Source organism: Alosa sapidissima, chromosome 6, assembly GCF_018492685.1.
Source record: "Alosa sapidissima isolate fAloSap1 chromosome 6, fAloSap1.pri, whole genome shotgun sequence".
NCBI lineage: Eukaryota > Metazoa > Chordata > Actinopteri > Clupeiformes > Clupeidae > Alosa > Alosa sapidissima.
This window is the reverse complement of record NC_055962.1, coordinates 4,521,750-4,546,326: the sequence shown is the minus strand read 5'-3', so window position 1 is coordinate 4,546,326 and position 24,577 is coordinate 4,521,750. Positions and strand designations below refer to the sequence as shown.

Genomic DNA, 24,577 nt, shown 5'->3' with positions numbered 1-24,577 from the left:
AACATAAGTTAAGCAACCGATAGCCTAAATATTTCAAAATAGTCTGCACAAACCCATACTTGAGCGCACGTGGTGTTCACTTTCAATATGACATGGACTAAATTGCACGTCTTCACCGGACATTAGCAGGCAGCAGATTGTATATGGGTGATAAATAAGTAGCCTAGCCTAACAGCCTATTTACTTTGCTGCTGATGAGGATGATGGCCGGGTGCTATTCGCCTAACGATCTAAGCAATGCGGAATTCAGGTCGGAACATTAGGCCTACTTGTTTGTCTAACGAAGATGTTGAGTGCTACACAGATTTGCGTGAGAAAGAGAACCCCCCCCCCCGTGAAATGCTGGGAAATTGCACATTTTAATACTGAAATGCAAAAAAAATGCAATGCGGAACGCCCCACTATTATTATTTTTTGGCAAAAAATAGTCATCATTGAAGGCCTACCACTGAACGCACGGTCCACCACTGCTAAAATGTAAAGACAAAAACATCAAAACAGTGTGGTGACATCTGAACAATAACAGTGGATAATTGTTCTTGTGTCTTCTGATTGAAGTGTTGCATTTTGCCACATTCATAAAGCTTGTAGATTCCAAGTCTCCTGTCGGGACTTATTTTCCCGATAATGAACGGTGTTCTATACATTATCCCTTACTTAGCCTATGTTATGTCATCATTGTAAGTGCAGAAGCTTGCTCATGTTCGGAAAAAAAGTGTTACCACACCAAGTTTACTTATTTAGTGTACTGTATGTTGTTTGAGGGCTTGCGTTGCCTGAACTCCAATCCTATCAGTCCTGTCATCTGTATTACAGTAATAGAAACATTCTCATATGTCCAAAATAACATGGATGTTATAGATTAAGTGGGAAGATGGCCTACAGGGAATAATAACACAATGTATTTTATAATTATGTATTTTATAATAATAATGTGCCATTAGTTTTGGGGAGTTCTGAGTAAAAGCCTTTACAGGCTTCATAATAAGGTTTGACTTTTTACTGCTCTCTTCTTCCCTCAATGAATTTGTTTTTGAAGAGAATTAGTGAACAATTTTGCAATCCGTCATTGCAGGGTGGGACCCTTGTGTTGGCCAAGCTCTAATGAGAGAGGGAGAGAGAGAGGGAGAGAGACTGAGAGAGGCTTACACCAGTCATAAATCAGTTTGGCTTGCTTGGTTAGCCTGGGATTGCTGCCCCTCTTCTCTACTGTCAACATCTGCTCAGCCTACATTACTCACTTCATTAGACTTCACCAAAAGTGGCCTACTCAGCTACTGAAGGTAAGCACCCACTTACTGACAACCACTCTCCTGGCCCCTTAGCCTTAGCTCCTGTAGAAGCTTTTTCTTGAAAATCAGCTCTACCCTAATCAGTAACCCAAGATAAGACGCCATTTTAATAATGTTTCTACTCAGAATATGACAGATATGCAGGGAAAGCTATATATGGTGGAGGGGGTATGGTTCCTGAAGTTTTGGTAGCTTCTTCAGGGGGAGGGAGGACGCTGTTCCTGTCAGACTATGACAGCTTAATGAGCACAACATTGAGAGGGGGTGTTTTTTTATGCCGTAGGACTGTGAGTGCGATATCAGCCTAAACCACCTCAGGAAAGTAAGCATTTAACCATTCAGGCCTCTAATAACAACAGCAAAATTTCTGCTCGACTTGTTGCCAGATTAGATAAAATGGCATTTAATGGACCATTATGCTGACAGTTTAATTTGAAAATCTGCAGGGAACCCATAGTGCTGTTCAAAGTGTAGATAAGACAAGATAAGATTTCATTTTAAGAGACTCCATTCCTTTGACTGTTATCGTAGCTTTATATTTTCAACTGGCTCAATAATTCTCAAAGTCTAGCAGTAAACCTAACCTTCTATAGCCATGTAAAATCAAGCAGAGTGTTGTTGTTTTATTCTCTTTAAAGGGAAAATGCTGTAGCAACGGTCATATATAACCATAACAAAAATATCAATAAAAAAATGTCTCCCAATTTGTGCAACTTTGTTTAAGCTATTTAACTGCTGTGGCGATTTAACACAATTTGTTTCCTTAGTACTGTAGCTAACAATATATGTTGGTGCAATAACAGAAGAATGACTTAAACTACAGGCCAAGGGTGTCTTGTAAAGCAAGGGTTCAGTCAAAGGCCATGATGTGTCAGTGAACAAAACATTCATCCTCAGAAAATGAAGATAAATAAATAATAATAATACGTTTTGTTTATATGGCGCCTTTCTCAAACTCACGGTTGCCTTACAGAATCAAAGCAAAACAAAAGGAGAAAGGAAAAAAAGAGAAAGGCTTACTGTGCTGCGGAGAGATTTTCTCTGGAATCGAGATAGTGGGTGGATTAGTAACGCCACGTAGCTTTGTTTATTACATACAGTATTAAGGGAGAGTCAGTGCTGTTTTTTTTGTGCATAGTGTAAGTTTAGAATTACATGCATATGCTTAATTGGTTGTCCATAATCATGTAAATGACACATATTCTTCTTAAACATGGCTGTAGACTTTAGAAGTTGAACTGGCAAAATCATATTGCAACATGTTATTCTACCCTGATTTCACCCCCTGGCGTTTGTCCAGGACTCATGTGATGAAATGATCCAAATTTTTTATATGAACAAACAAAAGCCCTTTGAGAATCACAGTTTCATCTTGTGGGACACCTACAGTAACATGATTAATGAAGTGATACAAGCAGGAATATAATTTATAATCAACAAGTATAATATTGTATACCGTGGCGTGGCATGGCCATGATGTCACATACAGTACAGTGTAGTCTTTTAAAATGTGCATATAGTTCCATTGATCGATGTAAATATTAGATCATAGAATATAAACATCATAAACAAATCTTGGTCCACAAACTTATGCAAGCCCAAGTCTGCTCTGTTGCTACAGAACTTTGCCCCATACACGGAATACAGCACAGACCTGCCAAAAATGTTGCACTTTAATAGCCAGTATCTTGTGGCAAGAGGTTGTAAATCAGCCAAAATTTGACATGTACAGTAGGATCACTATGACAACTTCTAGTTTCATGAAATTCTGTGTATAAGGGGCGCTGCAATTGACATATTTCTATATCCCAAGAGTAGAGCCGCTTCAGCTATGATTTTGAAAACTGGTATGTTTACCCTTGGCCACATTTGCTCACATGTCCTAAAGTTTAATTTGACTCACTCAACAGGCTACCTATGGTCAATCAAAATTAAGCAGCCCAAACAATGTGCCAATATCTTGTGATATGAAGGTTAAAAGTTAAGGCATTTTGACATGCTGTACCACATTCTTCAGATACCAAATTTCATGAAATGTCATTCATAGGGGGTGCTGAAACTGACATTTTTCACCAGTATCTTGAGATGTACAGTAAAGGTTAAAAGTTTATGAATTCCTACCAAAGGGGGTTCTGCAACTGGCACATTTCAATAGCTGCTTGGACCACTATGATCACTGCATGTGTTCAATAGCTGCTTGGACCACTATGATCACTGCATGTGGATGTGCAAACAAACACAGACACGCTGGCACATTGTACGCACACACACACACACACACACAGGCTACATGCACACAGGCAAATACATATACACACAACCTGGCTCGCTGACAGTGTACACACGTTTATTCAGACACACACATATACACACAGACAGACATACATGTGGCGGTCTTACCATGTACAGCTATGCAGTCTATGTAGTTCCATTCATTATTTTGAGCAGTTACCTCAAATAACCTGGATCTTCTCTCTTTGAGTGATGCCGGTGTAGACGATGTAGAAGACAGATGTGGGGAGAGCTGTAACTTCAGTATGATAATAGCTACTATACCGCTGCGTCGACGTTACTTCCCTGATTTGGGAAAAGCCCGTAAAAGTCCTGGCAGGAAGCATGCATAAGGATGTAGATCCAGGAATGCACTAATATTTTGTTCGTAGTACTAGTTTGCAACAATTATTAGTTAACACTAAGTTATAAACACTTCAGAAAAAAAATATTAAAAACTGGGATATACCAAAAAACATTGATGTAATCGCTTCCTGCCAGGACTTTTACGGGCTTTTCCCAAATCATGGAAGTAACGTCGACGCAGCGGTATAGTAGCAGATAGTAGCATCCATCAGGCAAGTGTTATTAAAATAAACTCCTGGTGTACTTACAAACTTTTCAATGCCTCGTTTTATGAGTAAAGAACATAGTTGTACTACTGTAGAAGTTTCGTACCATTAAGGGCATTATTAGTTGGGTAATTTACGAGATAAAAGTAGGTTCCATTACGCCTGGAGAAAGTCATTAGTTTCTGACAGCGCTACTCGACCAGGGTTCGACCAAGGGAAAACACGTTCTGGGAGGGTGTTTGGCTCGGGGTCGTGGTGCAAAGGACCCTAGGGTGAAATTACTCCGAACCATCGCTTTAAGTATGATAATAGCACGGGTAAATGTAACCACAGAGACAGAGTGATTATATTGCTATTATGTATTCCTAAGCTCCAGTGTGTGTCTCCTTTAGGAAAAATAAAAGACTCAGAATAATGACACAGTCTAATTTTCTCACTGAAGGAAAAGTAAAACAATCACAAATATAGCTGCAAGCAGCAATGCGGGGGCCTAGCAGTGCGCTATAGCAGGAATGCCATTGCCATGGCATGAGCAAGCACTCACAGCAAGATGCCAAAATACACCAATGTCCTTGTGCATTCTCACAATCAGCTACCATGTCGCTCTACCAAGTTTGGACTTCATACACCAAAGTGTTGCTGAGATGTGAGCTCACTTTCTTTATTGCAGCACCCCTAGAGGACAAATGAGACCACTTTCCTTGCATGTCCTCACAATCAGCTAATATGTCCCTGTATCAAGTTTGTATCAAGATCATCTCCGCCAAGTTCCGTGAAAATCGGATGAAATTTGTGACCGCTGCAATCCAGTTTTGACCCATTGGTGGCGCTAGAGTGTTGGGCATAGAGTTCTGTAAATTGGTGAGAGTGATCATGGGACGAATCAGTGCGCTGAATTTCATAACTTTAAACCCAGCGGTTCAATTTTTGGCCAAATTTTGACCCGTTGGTGGCGCTAGACAGCTGGGTTTAGAGATCCGTAAATTCGTGCGAGTGGTCAGTGGAGTGTCCCGAAACTTTCTGCCAAATTTCAGCACTTTTAGCCAGGCGTTCTATGGTCTGCCATAGACTCCAATGGCAGAGGAATAATAATAGGAAAAGCTAGTAACTCAATGGGTGACTTCGCAGCTTCGCTGCAAGGCCCTCAATGATCACCGAAAATGTATAGTAATTTCCTGTTTTTATTTGAATTCAAGAGATCAAATTTATGGTACCCTGAAAGACAGAGCAACAGCCAGCATTAACAGTTGATCACTGATATGTGTAATTTGTTTTAGGGGGGTTTAATCAGACACAGGAAACAATTCAAGTTAATGGACTATATGCCTCGGAAGGCTCTTCAGCCAGCCAAAATAGTTCTGGTGGAGCGTCAGCTGTGTTGTAAAGGCACCTTCTGTTATATTCGGCTCCTTTTGTGTTCATTCGGACACTGAATATGTTGTTTATGACCAACAGAGCAATTCTTTATTGAACTTTGACAAACGCATCAATTCTTCAGCATCTTACCATGATCATTTACTAGGTGCAACATCCAACTGGCTCCATGTAAATAGATACACTAAAACAATAGATACACCCCTACAACACAGCTGACGTTCCACGGGGATATATGAGCTGGGTGAAGCACCTTCCAGGAAGAGCCTGGTATGTTGCCCAATTTACATAAGGAGATTTGTGGAATAGTGGAAAAATAGGTTACATGCTATTTCAGTGTCACTTTGAAAATTTTCATATATATATATATATATACAATCAATGACATTCATTGACAATCAATCCACATAACTCACCCAACACATAACCGGTATATTGGCCTTCAGGGGAAATCAAATTTTTTTCATATTGAATCACACTAGTTTCTGAGTGTTGTTCTGAAAAGAATGAATCTGTGCTTTAAGTTTATCCATTTGTGTTGCTTGCATAACCTCATCATATTGCCTGAGCTGTTGTAGACATTTTACCGAAGAAAAAAAAAAAGTCATCAAGTTGGTAAGTGGAGTGTAAGAACATCAGTATACCAGGCAGCTTGTTTAGCTGGTGTTAAAAGGATTTGTAATTTGTCCGGGTTAAATTAGTATAGACTCTTTCAATCTGTTCCTACAGGGCTTCCAGTTGAAACATTCATAACCAACACAGAATCTAAATCAGACTTTAGCGTGATGCTTTACAAAATGTTGACTTTAAAACTCGCTTTTTTACTTTTTTTGTTTCTCGGCAAGTTACCATTAGCTCAATGTTGTTTTCTGTGCTACAGGAAATGCCCCAGGAACGCACATGTTTGTTTATGCAGTGTTCCGAGTTGGAGATGTGCTGAAAATATTCAGTGGGCTGAACTTCTACATATTCCGCTTTGCTTATTTCTGTATTATGGTTATTCTTGGTGTCAAAATGATTTAAAAGCCTGTCCAAACCCTTTCAAGAAGATTTTTTTTACAGGAAACATGAATGTAAACAAAGAAATTCCATAGAAAATTGATTTGTCTTGAAAAACTCTTGGGTTGGTTTTGTGGTATGTTAAGTGTCATTAACAATCAACACTGCGAAGTGCCGTCCTCTCAGCTTTGCAGCATTTAGCTCAATCTGAGTAGAGCTTGTGACCTCATAACCTTGTGACCTTATACACACAGAGTTCATCCTGCTACTTCTATCAGCAGTTATCATCAGTCAGCAACACCAGTGGCCCTGTTCCATTGGCAGCCATACATTTACAGTGCATTTACATTCATTCATTTAGCAGACACTGTTGTCCAACGTGACTTACATATGTCAACTATGTCAACTAAGGGATTGCATTGTCCCCAGAGCAACGTGGGGTTAAGTGACTTACTCAAGGGCACAACGGTGGAAGTCGGGAATTGAACCCAGAACTTTAAGGCTACTGCACACTAGCCCAGCTACACTGCGCTACCACTGCCCGAAATGACCTACAGTACATGCCTCCACCATGTTAGAGAGATGATATGGTATGCTTTGGACCAAGAGCTGTTCCTTTTATTCTATTTTTGTTTAATCCTGTGTTGACTATTGAAAGACCCTTAAGATACACACCAGAAGTCCCTTTTCAACACGGCTTCATTGGAAGTATCCTTCCTATGCGCTGCAGACAAAGCAGGTGAAGTTACAGCATCAATTTACAGCACAGCATTAGAGCTATGGGTAACACCCATTGTACAAAATCATGAATTAAATCACTGTGAGTCAAATACTCAAAAGTGATGGTTGCCACATCAGAAAATACACCAATACAACTGGCTATCAGTGTGATAATCAGATAGGGCTATAGTTGTGCAATTCTCTTACATTCTGTAATTTCAACAGAAGAATCATCTCATTTTCACTACCATTCATTCTCATTTATGTTTTTAAAATGTCTATTTACAGAGCCATTGATTTTATATATTTATTTTGATAGTACTGACTTACGATAATGTGTTTCTTTTTAATAAACTGCCTGTACACTTACAAAGTTCTCAATGCTTCGGTTTACATGTACAGACCCTCATTATGCTACTGTGTAAGTGTGGTGCTATTTTGAGCCTTGTTAGTGGTATAGAAATAGCTATTTCTTTCTACTGTACGTGTGCCCCAAAGGCTAGCGTTAAACGCTAATTAGCGGTTTGCAATAAAACTGCTCACATTCGACTAGCATGAAAACAAATCCCAGCGAACGGTCGAACTCGGTACACATGTGTTATTAACCCCTAGGTTCATTTTGCGCCGGAATTGTCCTTTAAGCTGCTAATTCTGTCAGATTCCAGGTGTGTAAGCAGAAACAGCCCCTCTTGTGTGAGCACTGAGCAGTGATTTGATTTTACATGTTTTGTTTTTGACCTCACTCCGGATTTGTTTTAAATGTTCTGTATACAGAGAGAGATCTACTGCAAGGGTGGTCCCACAGTCTGAGCTTCAGCTGAAGTTAACCAGCGAGCTCTGCGAATGCTGGTTTGGTTGGCTGGCAAAAATGCACCAAGACTGTATTAAAAACACATCTGCCATGGTGACAGCCCACACACCAAATGTGTTCCTGCTCCAACTATACTGAGCACATGTTCCAAAAGCATTGTGACTATACTATCCACATTAAGTCATCCAAATATTCTATTTCAGTCATGTTTTGTTTCTGCTGCAGTGTTAGCCTACCTCCAAGTAACAGTAGCCAGGGTATATTCTGACCAGGGTGTAATCGCTCCAACTTTCCACTGTGATGATACATAAAGTGATTAGCTGAACTAGAATTGAACTCTATGTAACATCATGTTGTTTTGCAAGCCAGAGCCTGTCAGATACAATAGGTGTCAGACGCAGTTGTTTTCAGCGACATCTGAAATATATCTTCTTCTCTTCATGGAAATGGCTTGTTTCATCTAAACTGACTGGAAAGAAAATGATACACCTTTTACACATGATAATGATCAGCTCCAAATGAACCCAAACTAAGAGCTTTTAAATGCACATTTATGGCCCAAATGACATCACCTAGGCCACCCGGAACATTTAGGAATTGCTAAAACTAATGAGGTAAGAGTCAAACCTGCTGCTATAAATGGCCATGGCGCCTGTCCTACAAGCAGATATTATTATAGAGGCTACAGCAAGTCACTGTTGAGTCCTTCGAATGCATTTAGTCAAAACAATGGCTTGCTCCATTTGACGAATATTCAAACGGATGATTTTTTCTGTTTCAAAACGCAACTTGAAATTGGGGGGGGGGGGGGGCGGACAATACCTCTGATTGGTCTCAAAGACTGGTTTAGACAAGCTTTGTTATGATATTTTTTGTTGACTTTATTCAGGCTGAGAAAACATTTTTTGTTTATCTTGTTATGAGTATTTTATATGTTTGTTTACTCATAGCCATGTGAGAGAACGCTGTCTGTGTCCTGTGTTTTGCCCCACAGACGTGCTCGTTAGCAGTGGGCACAGATGTGTGTTAACAATACACAGTGCAGTGGTCACACACAGAGATGGCTCAGAACCACCACTGCCTGCTTTCATTTTCAGTCATATTTGCACTTTTACCACCAAGACGGTTGCCTTGGTTTTTAATGTTTTTTTGTTTTTTTTGCTTTTGTGTTGGTTTTACTTTAATATGGATCCAATTTTGGTTCATTCCTCACTTTGTCTAAAAAGATATGCTAATGTCATTTTCAATTGCTTCCTTAAAATCGTGTAAAAATCATGAAACAACAATTCCTTTGATTCATTTGCTCTCTTTCTTTCCTTCCTTAGTCTATTAAAACTGACAGTGGATATCAGTTATAGTTATATAGTTATATATATATATATATAGAACGTAATGTCAAAAATGAAAACAAAAACAGTAAATAGAACAGTCCTCAAAAGGCCTTATCGTGCATGTATCCATACACACCGACAAAGATGGTTCCCTCTAGTCCCAGCAAGGAGTCAAGAACATGACCTAATTCATTAACCTTGGCACACTCAAGAATTTAAACTTAATCACAGTACTGTCTGAATGGACTGCCGAGGGGTATACTCAACACCTGCCTATTTAACAATATGAGGAAATGAACTCAGAGGGAACAAGAGTAATTGCAAGAGTGGTGAGGATGATTTTTTTTTTTTTTTGGTGCCGTTTTCTGAGCTCTGTGGATTCACTACATCATCATCATGCTCTCAAAGGTATCATTATTTGCTGACATTTACTGAATTATTATAAATTCACACTGACACAATGGTGGCCACTTTCCACAGACAGGCACATCCTGGCCAGTTGTGATGCACTTCACTATGGCAAACCTATTGAGACTAGAAATGAGCCATCACATCACTTTCGTCCAAGACCCACGCTGCACATTTGGGTCAATGGCACCATGTTCACTTCCATGTCCAACATGAATTACTGTACTGGTGTTTGAGCTCCCAACAGACTTGGGTATTTCCCCGTTCAGCACTGAGCTTGAACAGAAAACCCAAACTCACATATCCTTATCAATTATGGGATGGAAATGTCTTGGCTATAAGTTAACAGAAGTTTGAGGTCATAACAATACGGCAACGTTGATACCGTAATTTCAAAAATTTGAAAAGAAGTGAATTGCCTCTGAATAGTCTTGGCATGGACATAACAAGGTCAAAGCCTAAAGAGGTCTAATTCAGAAGAATGAAAAAGTCAATCAAAACAGCCACATACTAATGGAGGTCATGGATATTATATTATATAATATTGTTAAGGAATAAAGAAAAATGGACAAGCTTATCTTAACACAGTTTTTGGTGCATTCCTGTATATTGCATTTACATATAACAGAATCATAACAATAACTGCATTTAACACAAAGGTAAATAAAATGCATGTTTGACAGCTTCCTTACACTGTGTCTTTACGTCTGGCATGACCAGATATTGTATAAATATTAAAAAAACAAACAAAACAACTAATTGGTGGTAGTTAATACATCTGAGTTCATATACTGCTTTAGTAAAAACAAAACAAAAATTCAGGGCTCTGGGTCAAGTGACAAGTCGGCTAACGTAAGTCCAGCGATTCTCAGCTAGCATGTAATAACGTTGTAATTATCTGGTCATATGGACATAAGGAGATTTTTAAAACATCAAGCTCCAAACAACACAAATAGTCAGCGATCGGGATCTAAAAAAGGATAGAATTTAAAATCTGCTTTAAAAATAAACATTTGTTTATTTAGCATGTTTGTTTTATTCATATCATGCTGTGTTCCCCAAGTGGTAGGCTCAGCTGCTATAATGAGTTTTTTGTTTTTTTTTGCCCGAATGTTAAACTCCGCCTATGGCACACACCACTTTCAGAATGAAATTGTCGCGATGATGGAGAGCCAAGAAACAGTCAGTAAAAAGCAGAGAATGTCCAAAGTTTTAGGATCATTTAAAACTTAGAAAAGAAGAGAAGGTGCAATGTGTCCACTGTGCAATGTGTCCAATGTGTAAGCGCTTTCAGATATAACCTCCGGAGTATATGTGGAGGTTTGTCAAACGGAGGGCCTACCCTAGTGATGTAGTACTCGAATCCGGTCTCGGACTCGAGTCCGGTCTCGAGACCAATTTCTGCTTTCTCGGTCTCGTCTCGGACTCGTTCCTTCAAAGACTCGGTCTTGACTCGGTCTCGGACCACAGTGGGAGGAGAAGGACTCGTAATTTCAGACCGAGTCCTCGAGACCAACGCATTTTTTATGTTCATCTAAAAAAACAGACAACACATAACAACAATAATAATAAAATGCAATGTTGACCGGCATTATTTGAAAATGACAATGCAATGCAATGCAAAATGACGATGCAATGCAAAGATACTGCCGTCAGAGCCGTTTATTTATCTCTATGGCTCTGCTGCCGGTGAGTGTCTGTAGGACAGCATAGTCCATATTAAGACGTTAAGACTGCTCCTCTAAACAATTCCCAATCTAGCTTAGTCTGTAGGCCTAACTGTTGATTATTAACTGGGGTGATATTAAATTATGAATATTAAAACTGACATTTTTTTATGGTCTTGGTCTCGACTCGGTCTCGACTCCTAAAGGACTCGGTCTCGACTCGGACTTGCTTCCTCAAAGACTCGGTCTTGACTCGGACTCGACTGTATTTGAAAACCAACAGACTCGGTCTCGACTCGGTCTCGACCCTTCAAAGACTCGGTCTTGACTCGGACTCAGCATAGGCGGTCTCGTCCCCATCACTAGCCTACCCTTCGGATGATTCAGATATGATGCTAACCTGCGGACCTTATACTGACCTTATACGGACGTATGTGTGAACGACATACACACACATTACAGAATCTCTGTGTAGTTGTCGAGTGAGGGGTGGGGGCTTGTAGAGTTCACAAGATGCGAGATATGACGCAGAATATATGCGGCCGCTGCCTGTCACAGCTGCTTTTTGTTTACAAATTGTAGCCTATGCATTATGTAGGCTAAAGAAGAGAAATCTATTGTGCGTAGGCTAATACTTGAAGTAGGCTAGTCACGTAAGTGCGCACTTGAAATTGACCTACAGTATTTGTATGTGTGCTTCGAATAAACACATGATCTGTTTTCAACGTTGTACCAGAATCTGGTTTGCGTTGGAGAGAGAGAGCATGCACAAACTTTATGGTAGGCTACCAGCCAATTCAGTAGGCTAACTCAAGACTTCAAGGCCATCATACAAGGTTTTTAAGCAACAAACAAAATACTAACATAACAGTGAAGTTCGTTTTTTCATGGTTTATTTTTTCCCAAAAGCATCCTCTCCCCATGTCTCTATTGCATTTACGTAAGGAGCTTGGAACAAAGTTGGGTTTTCTTCGTTTTCATTTTCTAGGCATATATGCTCAATAAATATCAGCTAGCTCAGCAGGCCATGAGAAGGCTATGAATGAACAGAAAACTGTGTTGGCTAACAATTTATTAAATACTCCTTGTCGTCAATGACGTTGATGTAGGCTACTGCCTTTTCAGCGCCTTCTGCTTATCAGTCTTTTGAATTCGTTTGGCCTTGCCATGCAGTTGTAGGCTACAACGTGCCATTCCCTTCATGTGTTCTATCAAAATGTTGTATGCCCTCATGGACAGTAGCTCCGTGATGTCTGCATCTTTCCAGGTCGGAGATTTTCTGGACAGCACTATGCCACTCCATCATAACACTGGCATTTAAGTCAGCTCTAACCACATGGACGCACGAAAGAAACGTCACCAACACGCCCTCTCACTAGGTGTGAATTTTAACCGCATGTTCTACGCCTCGTTCAGACACAGCACATTTACATAATGTCCGGAGGAAATACTAGGGGGGGAGTAGTAGAACAACCCGCTAAATTCGGACTTCCATATGACCGGTTATGTCATTCAGATATACGGCCCCACCGTTTAACATCGGCAGAACCTCCGGTCTTACACGTATGTCTAAAAGCACTTACCGCAAAGCAGAACTGGCGTCCCACAACAGGACATCAACGATGATTCAACATCTGAGCAGAAAGCATCCAGTTTTTAACACCAGCTCATCAAGCGTAGCCGACACAAGGAAACGTAAACATCGATGTTAGCTGATTTAATGTATTAGCTAGTTAAAATGTACTGTACGGTATTTGTAGCGGCTGTAGCCTACAGTATAGTCGTGAGTCAATATGATGTTAAGTTGTGAAAACTTTAATTAGTAAACTAATTCATGTAAAATTGCAAGTGAGCAATACACCAAAAACCTTATCACACACACTCAGCTCATCTTGTCTCCCTCTCTCACGCACACGCACGTGTACACACACACACACACGGTGTTAGGTTAGGCTACCAAATAGGCCTACCCCAGACATACTTTTTATAGCAAAAAATAACTGCAAAAAATAACTGCAACCTTACAAAAAATAACTGCATTACTTCAAGTGTCCAGTATTTTGGACATGGAAATACTACTGTACTGCACTGTAGTATGTTAACTGCACTGTACTTTGAAAAAAAACTGCAGTTATTTTTTGTAAGGGAGGTTATTTGGGAGAAATGGTAAATGCTGCAGATGCACAAATCTACAAAAAACAGATATACCGGTATTCATTTCCTTTGAAGTGACTAGTTTACAACATGACATTTGTAGTGCATATTAATAAATTGCACTTAATAACACAAAATATTTTTGTATCCAATTACTCGATTAATCAATTACATAATCGCTAGAATACTGGATTCCAAAAAGAATCGATAGTTGTCCTATAGTTAGCCTAATCGAGATTAATCAATATTATCACATCACATTTATCAAATTCTATTATTTTGCATTTCTGAACTTTCCAAAAGTGCATATTAACAATGTAAAACCATTTTTACCAGTGCATCTTGATTGGGAATCAAATGAAAGCAAAGAAGGTTACTTTATGAACTTAACTTTAAGAATTATTATTTCAAATCAAATTTCAAAAGATGTGCAGCGGCCCTGAGCAATGTACTCTTCAGAAATATAGCTGATTTAAACTGCAAAATTAAAAATACTCCATATTCATTATCTTTGAGTTCAGTTGAAAATAAGGAACTTTTTCATATTGAGAAATATGCACAAGTGCACATGCAAAATGTAGCCTATGTTTATTATATCCATGACTACAGGAGGACTAGGCAAGGAAGTGTCTGTGGTAGCTTGAGGGCAAGAAATGATGCATCAAAGGGTCAAAATAATAGCAGCCAAATAGGATTGTTGATAACAGAACAAGTGACGGTGTAAAATGAAATGTAATGTAAATCAACACGATTAAAAAAAATTATGCTTGGTCCTTTAATCGCATCGCAATTAACTTAATGCTGACAGCCTTAATATGTACACATTGTACTTGTATATATGTACAAGTTTCTTGTGTCAGGTCACATTAAATTAGGCTTGGTTCTCGTAACTAACTTTGTGCATTACGCCTCCTTCTTACATCCCTTTAATAACATATCTGCCAAATAAAAAGTGCACACAAATGTCTAAATACAATACTTCATTATCTTTTTTTTCTTAAAAAGAGAGTATCATACAGAATCCTTTTTAGGTCAATTCTCCACCAGGCAGGTCACTATGGAGGTTAAGGGAGTTATAAATAAATGGGCCAGACAAAAGAGTTTTTGCTTTGACTGAGTTATTGGATGGTATGAAAGTAAGCTACTTCAAGACAAAACATAACTCTTTAAAAACATCAAACAAGACTGTGTCTTGTCTGCTGCAATTAAGCAGAGCCTTAAGACGTGACTTGGAACAGTTTAAAGACAATAATAGCAGATGCTGTTTCACTTCCAAACAGAAGACTCTGATTATAGAATGCCTCATCATTTTAATATCATAAAGCCAGTTCAGCAGAACATGTTACTAGCTGGTGTTCATGAGAGATGTCTTCAACATTTAATATAATTGATTGCCATCTAATTATTGGTATAATTCCAGGTAAATGTTACTTTAAACTTTACTTTAAAATCCTTTAAACTAAAGATTCTGAAAACTACATGCTACTGTAATTTCCCAAGTCCCCATGCCCTACTCCTGCAACTTGTGAGTACAGTATGTTGTTCGCATGTCTGCATGTAGCGCTTGTGCCTGGACAGTGTGTGTGTGTGTGTCTGTAGAAACCTGTGTGCACTGCCAATGTGCAAGTGTATGTGTGTGAGTATGCATGGATGGATTGTGAAATCAAGTGCCCCTGGGAACATGACCCTCCTGGCGCCCCACCCCAACGCAACAGCAACAAGTGATTCCAACTACCCTCTGTGCTTTCATGTAGAACTTGGCACACTTTGCCCCCCCCCCCACCAGAAACATCACAGTGTTACATCTGAGGGTCATTTCAACTGGTGATGAAAGATCACAACAGCACAGTTTTACATAAAATTCCACTAGCCTCTCTTGCACAGAAAGTTGGCCAACATACAGATGAAAAGTTATGGTTAAGATGAAAGATGAGACAGATGAAAAGCTAGCCATTTTTCACAAACCCTTGTTAATGCACTGACAAACAACCACAAGTTAAATAACCCAATGTGTCACTCAGAATTTATGTAAGGGATAATGCCCGACGAGGTGTCCATTATCAGAAATAAATGGACGACGCGGAGGCGTTCGCGTCGGACGGTTGCTTCCGCGAAGTCCATTTATTTCTGATAATGGACTCATCGAAGGGCATTATCCCGTTTATACCATGGTCACTTACGAAATAAATAAATATGAAATCAATTATTACTACTAAATGAGTTTTAGAGCTAAAATCGTTTGTTTTTTCAGCTGTCTATCGCAACTCTGTGGAATGTTGATAAGTCACAGCTGAGCGGACTAACTCAGGCGTTGTCAAGCAACGTCATAATAATTTTATAGACCCTTTCAAGAGAGTTCCATTATCAGCATCATAGTTGGCCCCACAAGACTTCCGTTTTAACATTCCATATGTTATCTTAATGCAGAGGAAGTAGATTGGGGCCCAAATAGAACGTTCAAGCATTGTTTTTGTTTTTATTGTTGAAAGGGTCCATAGGTGTAGTTTATCACTTTTTAAATGACACTCTTTACAACCTAGACCATGGTATAAAGGGAAAATATTTATTCACATTGATCTGAATTTCTCAAGGTCACCGAGTACTGTTGGTATACAGAAAACCCCCCGAAAACTATTGGTTTTACCTAGCTTGAGTTGCTGCAGCTAATCCAGCCAGGCAGCTACAGGTACAGTGCTACACTCCAGGGGCATGTCCGTGAAGTAGCATGTACATGCCCCCAGAGTGTAGCACTGTAGCTGCCTGATTCGGCGGATTTCTCCTTTACTCACTTCACTGGGGCCTCTAGAGCACAAACAAGTTAGCACATTTCCCAAAAACCCAAACATTGTGTTATTCTGCTGAGATTTTCTAGGACTATCTGTGAACCATTAATGAGGATTATCCCACGACATAGACAAACAAGAGATCCCATCAGACAGTGATGCAATAGTCACTGACTGATCCGTCCTTTTAAGGCCTGTCAAGTTCTGCGTGCTTTCTTTCACACACCAGCAGACTGTCTGCAGAACAGCTTGATGGTGTCAGCACTGCTTATTGACAGGGAGGCTTTTTGTCCGTTTCTGTGCGCTGAAAGTTAACCGTTGTCCTCATTGCAGACATGAACAGTTTCAAGAAAGAAAGCACGTGTCAAAGAGCATACGCTGAGGAGTCATTTTGACACTGAGGAGCCGGACTACTGAGTTAAGTGAATTGTTGGCTGTTTGAGTAGGCATGACTAATTCAATTGACCACTTGAACATGGAATGTTTACATTTTTTGCAAAAAGCATTCTACCATCACAGATTGTTTGTGTCTGTACTTGTTAGTATCTTCTTTCTTGTTCCGAATGCAATTATATAACCATACAGGAGGGATTTTTCAAATGTTATTCTTTAGGGGCTCAGCATGTCACTGGCTGTGTCAGTAAAAGACCTCACAGATGCTGGTCTGAGCATTCTACATGAAGGTCTGAGCTTTTTGTTTTCACAGGCTCATGTACTCTTGTTCCACACAATTCAGTTGTAGATCCAGGCTGACAAAGGTGTTTACACCAGCAGGGCTTATGGTGCCTGAATATTGATCCACAGTCACAGCTTTGTTAGCATCATCCTCAACCCAAAAAGAGTAGAAAGTCAAAAGGTTTTCAAGCAAAATATGTACCTGTGTGTATAAAATTACACTTTTATCTTTTATTTGTGTGATTATCCAATAAAACCCAGGTGTTGTGGGAAGTCGGAGAAATCAGAGAAATCCCAGTGTAGCCGTTAGCATCGCCACAGTGAGTGTAGCAAAGTGCAGGTGGCCGGACATAGCGTCAGTGCTTAAAGAACACCACCCATGGAACAGCAGGCAACAAGACATGCAGACTTCTCTTGCATCCAACCCAACCAACCAACCAACAACCTTGCATCCAGTTAACTCCTGATGTGGTCATCACTGGCAGGGGCACATTGACATTTTACATATCCAGTTTAATAGATGTTTTTATCCCTGTAGTTCACTGTTGCAGTAACACAGCAGTTGTCCACCAAGTGTTGAAAGCTTCCCTCAAGGGGCTGCTTATGGTCTGTTCTTATTAATTAGCATCCTGTTCTAAAGAACAATGGGTGATTGCAGACACTGAATATTGCGTTTGCACATTCCTGTGCTGCTTTTTGCTGAAGCTGGTGGTTTAGCTCGCTACTTTCCCCCCTGTATCAGGGAGACGAAGACATTTCTGAAGAAATTATGGCCATGCTCATTATTAAACATTTTCAGCTTTCTTTTTGTCTATTTGTCTTTTATACAGATCCTAAGGTGACTTGAAATTAAAATTGACAGTTTTGAGGTCCCATAAATCCAAGTACATTTCACTTTGACAAATTAGGTCTCACATTGACATGTGGCTAACCCAAATATTGAGAGTTGTTTAAAGGCTCCCTGTCCAGCAAAGTCGAGTGACTCATCAAAGTTCATCTAACATCATGTTTTCTGGAAAGCTGTGGACTACTCTCATAATATAACATCTTAGGCAGCTGCAATAGCCTCCACCCTAAAGCAACACTTATTAATGGCATTACATACTTGGAACCCATCCACAGAGGACTTAACTGCTTTTTGCAGAGATTTTGACTGAAACACACATTAGTTTCAAAGCAGGTTTACAGAATAGAATTTATTACCATCATACCAGCTCTTTGTCGGCATCATCTGTTAACAAGAACTTGTGTGATAGTACTTGTATCATGCACTGCAGGAACACATTTTTAAACTGATGTCATTCTTGTTGGGGGGGGGGGGGGGGGGCTCTGCTACATACAGTACAGTAGATTAGAGGTCTGCACTCCCACGGTAGACCCGTGGGTCCCGACGCAAAAGAGTGCGGCGCGGGACAACTTTTGAAAGCTCTTTGCGGGAGTGGGCGGGATGAGAGAGGTGCGTTCATGGGTGCGGGACAAACCGATGATTCACTGCACTCCCGCAAATAAAATATGTGCGTAAAATGAAATATGGAAATGATTAAAGTAGTGTTCATAACTATAGTTCAGCTGGATGTTCTGTTAGGCAGCATTAAAAAACGGGGTTTAAGCATAACTGACGGATAGCAGGCCTATAGCCTATATTGTCGTTTACGTGGGTTCAATTTGTTCCTGCTGCTCATTGTCAAAACTCGAAACCAAGAAACTGACATCTGGAGTCTTTCTCAGGTGTTTGTGCTCCTTTCGTGAGACAGAAAGTAAAACTGAATAGGCTATCCCTCCTGCATGCGGGCGGGAGCGGGACATCATGTTACAGATGCGAGCGGGAGCGGGACTAAAAATGGCACATTATTGCGGGCGGGTGCGGGACAGAATATTGCGGGAGCGGACGGGTTTTTTCAGTCCCGCGCAGACCTCTACAGTAGATTATTCTGCAGCAGGTTCGTATTTAGTACTCAGGTCTACATCCTTTGGACCAGCAGTAATTTTCTAGCATATCCCTCTGACTTTGAAGTTGCTTTACTCTCACCCTTTCTTGATTGATATGCTTGGGATTTTTTACCAGCATCAAAGAGAGGAGTCTCCAGTTCCGACATACTTTTGTGGGGAAAGGCCACTTTTGGGTGGGACTTCAAAGCAATGTAACAACGATAAGAAATGGTGTGTGGCACAGACAGCCCAACACACTTTTGGGCATCCCTTTTGAATTAGACTCCAGATCTGTGGAGATGAGAAATGCCAGAATCACTACGAGTAATAAAATGTGCCTTTACACCATCTGGGAATGTCCTAAGGAATGTCATCTACAGTGTATAAACAAGAAGAATCCTTGTGTTTCAAGTAAATCTAGGCAGCATTTAAATGACATAACAACTGTTTGGTTGTAAATCACTATGTCCCTCTACAGTGTCCTGTGATAATGGTCATCTAAATAGTAATTTATCACTTCACACTACCCTACAAAGAGACAAAATAAAAATAGTATCCAAATAAAGAGATGCTACAATAATGAGCTGAGAAGTAGTTTTGAGAAACATAAAAACGCCTTTTACAAACTCTTGATTCCTGAGGGTATTTTAGGTTAAGTGGGCTTGTTTGTTTGGCCTACATATTTGGCCAAAGTCTTCAGATGAGGTGGTAATGGCACACTTTGTGGTTCATTCTTTTCCTAAACTATTCAGCCGGTTTATAACCACCTGCACCTTGCTTACACAAAATACCACCCTGTATACAAGCCTCCTCATAGTCTGATGATACAGGGCCATTACTCTTGTGAAGCAAGTTTGTCTTACTCTACCCATGAATCCCCCCTGAATGATGGGTCCACCACACAATTTTGTATTAGTTCAGATGATGGCCTAGACAACTGCACTGTCCCTGAACTTGTATTTTTTTTTAGCATAGTCCAGATACATTTGTAAGTGTGTCAGTGTTGTCACTGAGGGTGATTGTGTGGTTGGATTCATAGTTATTATTGTAATGATTGCCAAATTGCATTTTTTACTAAAAAAATAAACCTTTCTATCAAGATCAATGGCTTTGCCTAGATGTGAATGAAACACCTTGTCATACCCTTAAAACAGCAAAAAACATCATGCAAAATATCTATTTCTTTTTTGTGGAAAAACATAAAAATATGGACTCTGTCTTTATATTTTCAGTAGTTTTATTGAAAAATGCCTCTTCGGTTTCAGAAATAAATAAGAAAATAAGGCTGTGGAATTCACAATCTGCAGTTTAAAACATAAAGCAGCAATACCATAGTTATACCATATCCATAGTTTTGCACACACATGTCAACTGCATGAGATAATGATAAAACAACAATGACAACAACTATATTCAGATAAAAAAAATCAACCAAAAAAAAAACAAGGACAAAACAAATGGAAAACTTACTAAATATACACCACAGACATGCAATTCCACCTTTAGTAAAATCTGCTGTGACTTGATATAATAAAACTGATAAATATTAAGTCTAAAATAACAAAAGGAAGTCATGTTTAATTGATGTATGAAAAAGTGAGAAACAGATCAGCTGATGCTGTGGTGTGACCATGACTCCAGTGGCAGAGTATGACGTATGACTGTGAAATTGCAACATAACAATGTAGACAACTATAACGAGGCATTTATGAGCTGTAATTATGATTGTATAAACACAGTGTCATCCCACTGCTCTGTTTCTATACATTTGCTTTCAACCAATATGTTTTCAAATGCAGCCTGTTTGTTAAATGCAACAGCTATCCTCCGATGATTGAGACATGATGCGGGTATGTTACATAGTAATGGCACATAGTTACTTGAAATAGGAAAACAAAAAGATCACAGATCAAGAAAAAAAAATGGAAAAAAAGTTTCCTTTGGTTTGCTCACCTTCCCTTCTGATTTGATTTGTTTTCATGTGTGCACTCACTGAACGTGAAGGTATGGACTAATAGGCCAAGAGAAAGAGAGAGCAGGAAGCCCTTATGATGTCAAGTGTGCATATCTCTTCACAGTTACATGTCTGAGAGTGACTACAACAAACACATAATTATATATATATAATTTATACATAAAAATTGAGTTCAGAACATCGTCCGCTTCTTATGGTGATATCCTCTTTGATCCCTTCCTTGATAGAGACCTCTTTCGACGCCGTGAAACGTCATATTCCTCTTCTTCAGGTATGGGGACTACCTGTGGTTCTGCTTCGGGTTCTCCTTGAAAATATTGTTGGCCAGATGAGCATGGCTGAGACTGTTTCGACATGCAGGTTCATTATTTCTTTTGTTAACACCAGTCTTATGGACTGACCATAGCGTGGGCTTGGCTGTGGCCATGTGTTCTCAGCTACAGATTTCAAAGGCACCGACAGAAAGGAATTGTAAACATTTCAGTGCATTTGTGCATCTCAGCTGTACTGAAAAGACTACGCTGTAATATAAGGGAAAGAGTCTAAGAGTTATAATTACTACACTTTTCTGTCATTCTTTTTGAAAACATTCACAGAAATTAAGTGAAGTTAGAAATTGTATCATCAGCCTATGCATGCATTTGGGAATGCATTGCTACACCTAACAATAGACAGATTTACAGCTAGTGCTTAAACAAAAAGAAATACTACATGAAAAATGGAAAAGGTAAACTTTCGGAATTGTCATTGTGCACATACAGGTAAATTTTTAGGAAAAGGGAATGTTTAAAACCTCCAGGGTCACATGTACAAAAAGCATGTGCTTCATCTTGGCCCTGAGCAAATTGTATGGGAATACTTAAGGCACAGTTACATAAAACAGAGAGAGGCATTCGTGTTGGCATTCAGCAAGCAACAGGGTACAAGGCACAAGCTTACTACAGGTGTTAAACTAATTTTAGTGTGTTTCATTTACAAGGCACAATTAGTTTATTTACAGGTATCACCTCACAGTTAACAGGTTAAAAAATTATTCTCGTCTTGGCCACCATGTTAGTAAAAATCTTTGTTGTTTGCTTTGTGGTCATGCTCCTTCACCCGACAGAAGTGGTTTGTCTGTTCGCCGATTTGGCTTCAAGATGCAAACAGGCTACTACGTTGTTGCCATCACCGTTGCTTGTCTGTTTCTAGTAGTTGTAAATTGTTGTTAGTACCAGTCCACTTGTTATGCTCTTTGTTGTTTTTTGCTTTTTTTTTGGTATTTAGTGGGTTCAATGTTCTTGAAACAGTTCGTTGGTGGTTAGAAACAGGTGTCTCTCAGGATTTCAAAGTGAAAGCAGCACGGGTGATTTTAAAGGTTTACTATGGTGATCCTGAAACAGGTCAGAGATGTCAAAAATGTTAGATGTCACCATGTAACCAGTGCTTTTTCTTTTCAAACATATACAGCGAACTATACATTGCTCCCCAAATTATGCGTTACCATAGAAGTTACTCTTAGTAGTTTGCATCTACTGTATGCTATTGATTATTCAAAAGACTACGTCCATGCATTGTTTATGACATGCCATCTATGTTAAGAGGGGGGGGGGGGTGCTAACACCATCATGCACCCTTCAGTTATACATAGGAGGACATACCTCTGTATCCCTGTCCATTGTATGGAATTCCGACGCACTGGGAGGAGTCGCAGTAGCCAGGGGGGCCAGGTGGGCCTCTCACCCCAGGGACGCCATTGCGGCCAGGGGATCCACGAGTCCCGGCAGGGCCTGGAGGTCCGGGAGGTCCAGTTCTGGAGTCACCTTGTGGTCCTAATGGAAAGATGTGCAACAGTGTTCAGAGGGGCGGCTTTGTGGTGGGCTCTTAAACTATTTTTTTTGTTTGGGCCAGACACAATATTTAGCATGATTAACAGTGTAGGAAATATATTGCAGAATCTTTGATGCCAGGAGTTGCGAGCTTCACAGATGTGAGGGCTGACATCACTGCCAGCTGGCATGTAAACAGAAGAACGTATAAGATCACAGGTGCTACAGGTTGAAGGTTTTTCCTTCATATTTCATTTTTGACCCTTAACGATCTTAAAATGTCCAGCTACTTGACCTAGCTACTTTATCTCCTGTCAAGGTTGACTTGACAGAAATAAATTAGTGTGAAGACCCTCTGGTCCCTGCTAAAACTGCTGGGACAGCTGTGATGGACTACTGTGTTGGCCTGGAGGAAGTGTAGTTAAGAAGTGTAGTCTAACTCTGTCAAAGGAACAGGTAACCTTTCCACCCTCATGTCCGGAGCAAGCATCGGAAGATGAGAGTCCATGGAAACATGGGGGGGGAATCCATGTGATGGTAAACGATGCTTAACCCTTAAAGGAGTACCGTCACACCGGTGTGACGGGAATGTTGAGAAATGAACATTCTAAAGAATATCTGGGTTCATTGAATTCAACATAGAATTTTAGAACCTTCAATTGTTGCGGAACTTAGAATGTTCAAAAACCTACACCTTTAAGGGTTAAATCCACTGAAGCGCTGAAGTTCTACTTGTGGTCACGTGCTACTGTTGATGCCTTACAGTACGTGGGACACAGCAATTTTGCATGGAGCCATGCAGGAGTATTTTGGCTTGAAGGATTGCTCTTGAATCTAAACTTACCAGGAGGTCCAGGTTGTCCCCTCTGCCCCCTTTGTCCAACTCCAGGATTGCCTCTGTCTCCCTTCTCTCCAGGTACTCCTGTTTAGGCAAACACCCAACCACACACACACACACACAAAGGAAACAGAAGACTTAACCACTGGGACCCACATCAGCATGCACACATTGCAGAAAAACATGTTTCCAAAACCAGGGAAGATCGGAAGGATTGATATATGGAAAGACAAAGGACAATTGAAAGATTGCGTCAAAGCTTGCAACAGGATATTTTGGAAAGGATTTGATTCAAAACAGGTTGAATCAAAAGCGTTGTTAGTTGTTAGACAGACAAGCAAAACCACGGACATGGAATTTTAACCTGCTGCCTTAAGCAGTAACTACCATTGGGATGCAAAGAACCAATGTAACAAAATGGCTTGCCTTGCTTGGGGACTTTAACTGTGGTCAGCATGCAACATCAAAAGTAGAGAAATAACCACTCAGCAGGCTTCAGGCTTGAAGCATGCTCATCAAATCAAACAAGCAACAACACATGGGTGGTCTGTAACTCTCATAAAAATCTCATAAAGTAGCGATCAGTGCAACATGCCACTACAGTAATCATAATCAACCAAATTGCAAACTTGCCACCTCTGGTTTTCGCATGGATATATTTCCCCCAGACAACAGCACAGCTGGCATGCAGAGAAAGAAGAAAGAAGTAATGGCAATGAATTGGTCAAGCACCTCTTTCTCCCTGATTTCCAGGTAATCCAGGGTTTCCGGGGAAGCCGTTTCTGCCTATTCTTCCGGGCTCTCCGCGAGGGCCTTGAGGTCCGGCAGGTCCAGGTGGACCTGATGGTCCAGGATTGTTGCTACGGTAACCGCTGGGAATCTGCTGTTTTATGAGATCATCGACACGACTCATCTGACCTTGAAAGCAATGAGGCAAATGACGTTATTAGCACTACAAATAACACCCCAA

At 40.1% G+C, this 24,577-nt stretch overlaps 1 protein-coding gene across 5 annotated transcripts in view; it reads right to left on the bottom strand.

Moving 5' to 3' along the window:
* Nucleotides 1-20,205: 20,205 nt before the first annotated feature.
* col12a1b (collagen, type XII, alpha 1b) overlaps nt 20,206-24,577 on the bottom strand; it is a 72,468-nt gene continuing 68,096 nt past the window's right edge. For 4 of the 5 annotated variants that reach the window (XM_042094599.1, XM_042094600.1, XM_042094601.1 and 1 more), the window contains 4 exons: nt 24,340-24,525; nt 23,614-23,691; nt 22,602-22,772; nt 20,206-21,268 (listed from right to left, as the gene is read on the bottom strand). In XM_042094599.1, coding sequence (XP_041950533.1) covers nt 21,153-21,268; nt 22,602-22,772; nt 23,614-23,691; nt 24,340-24,525 — 551 coding nt within the window. In that variant the 3' untranslated portion in view covers nt 20,206-21,152. Of the gene's footprint in view, nt 22,335-22,601; nt 22,773-23,613; nt 23,692-24,339; nt 24,526-24,577 lie in introns of all 5 variants that reach the window. The other variant, XM_042094602.1, reaches the window with a different exon arrangement.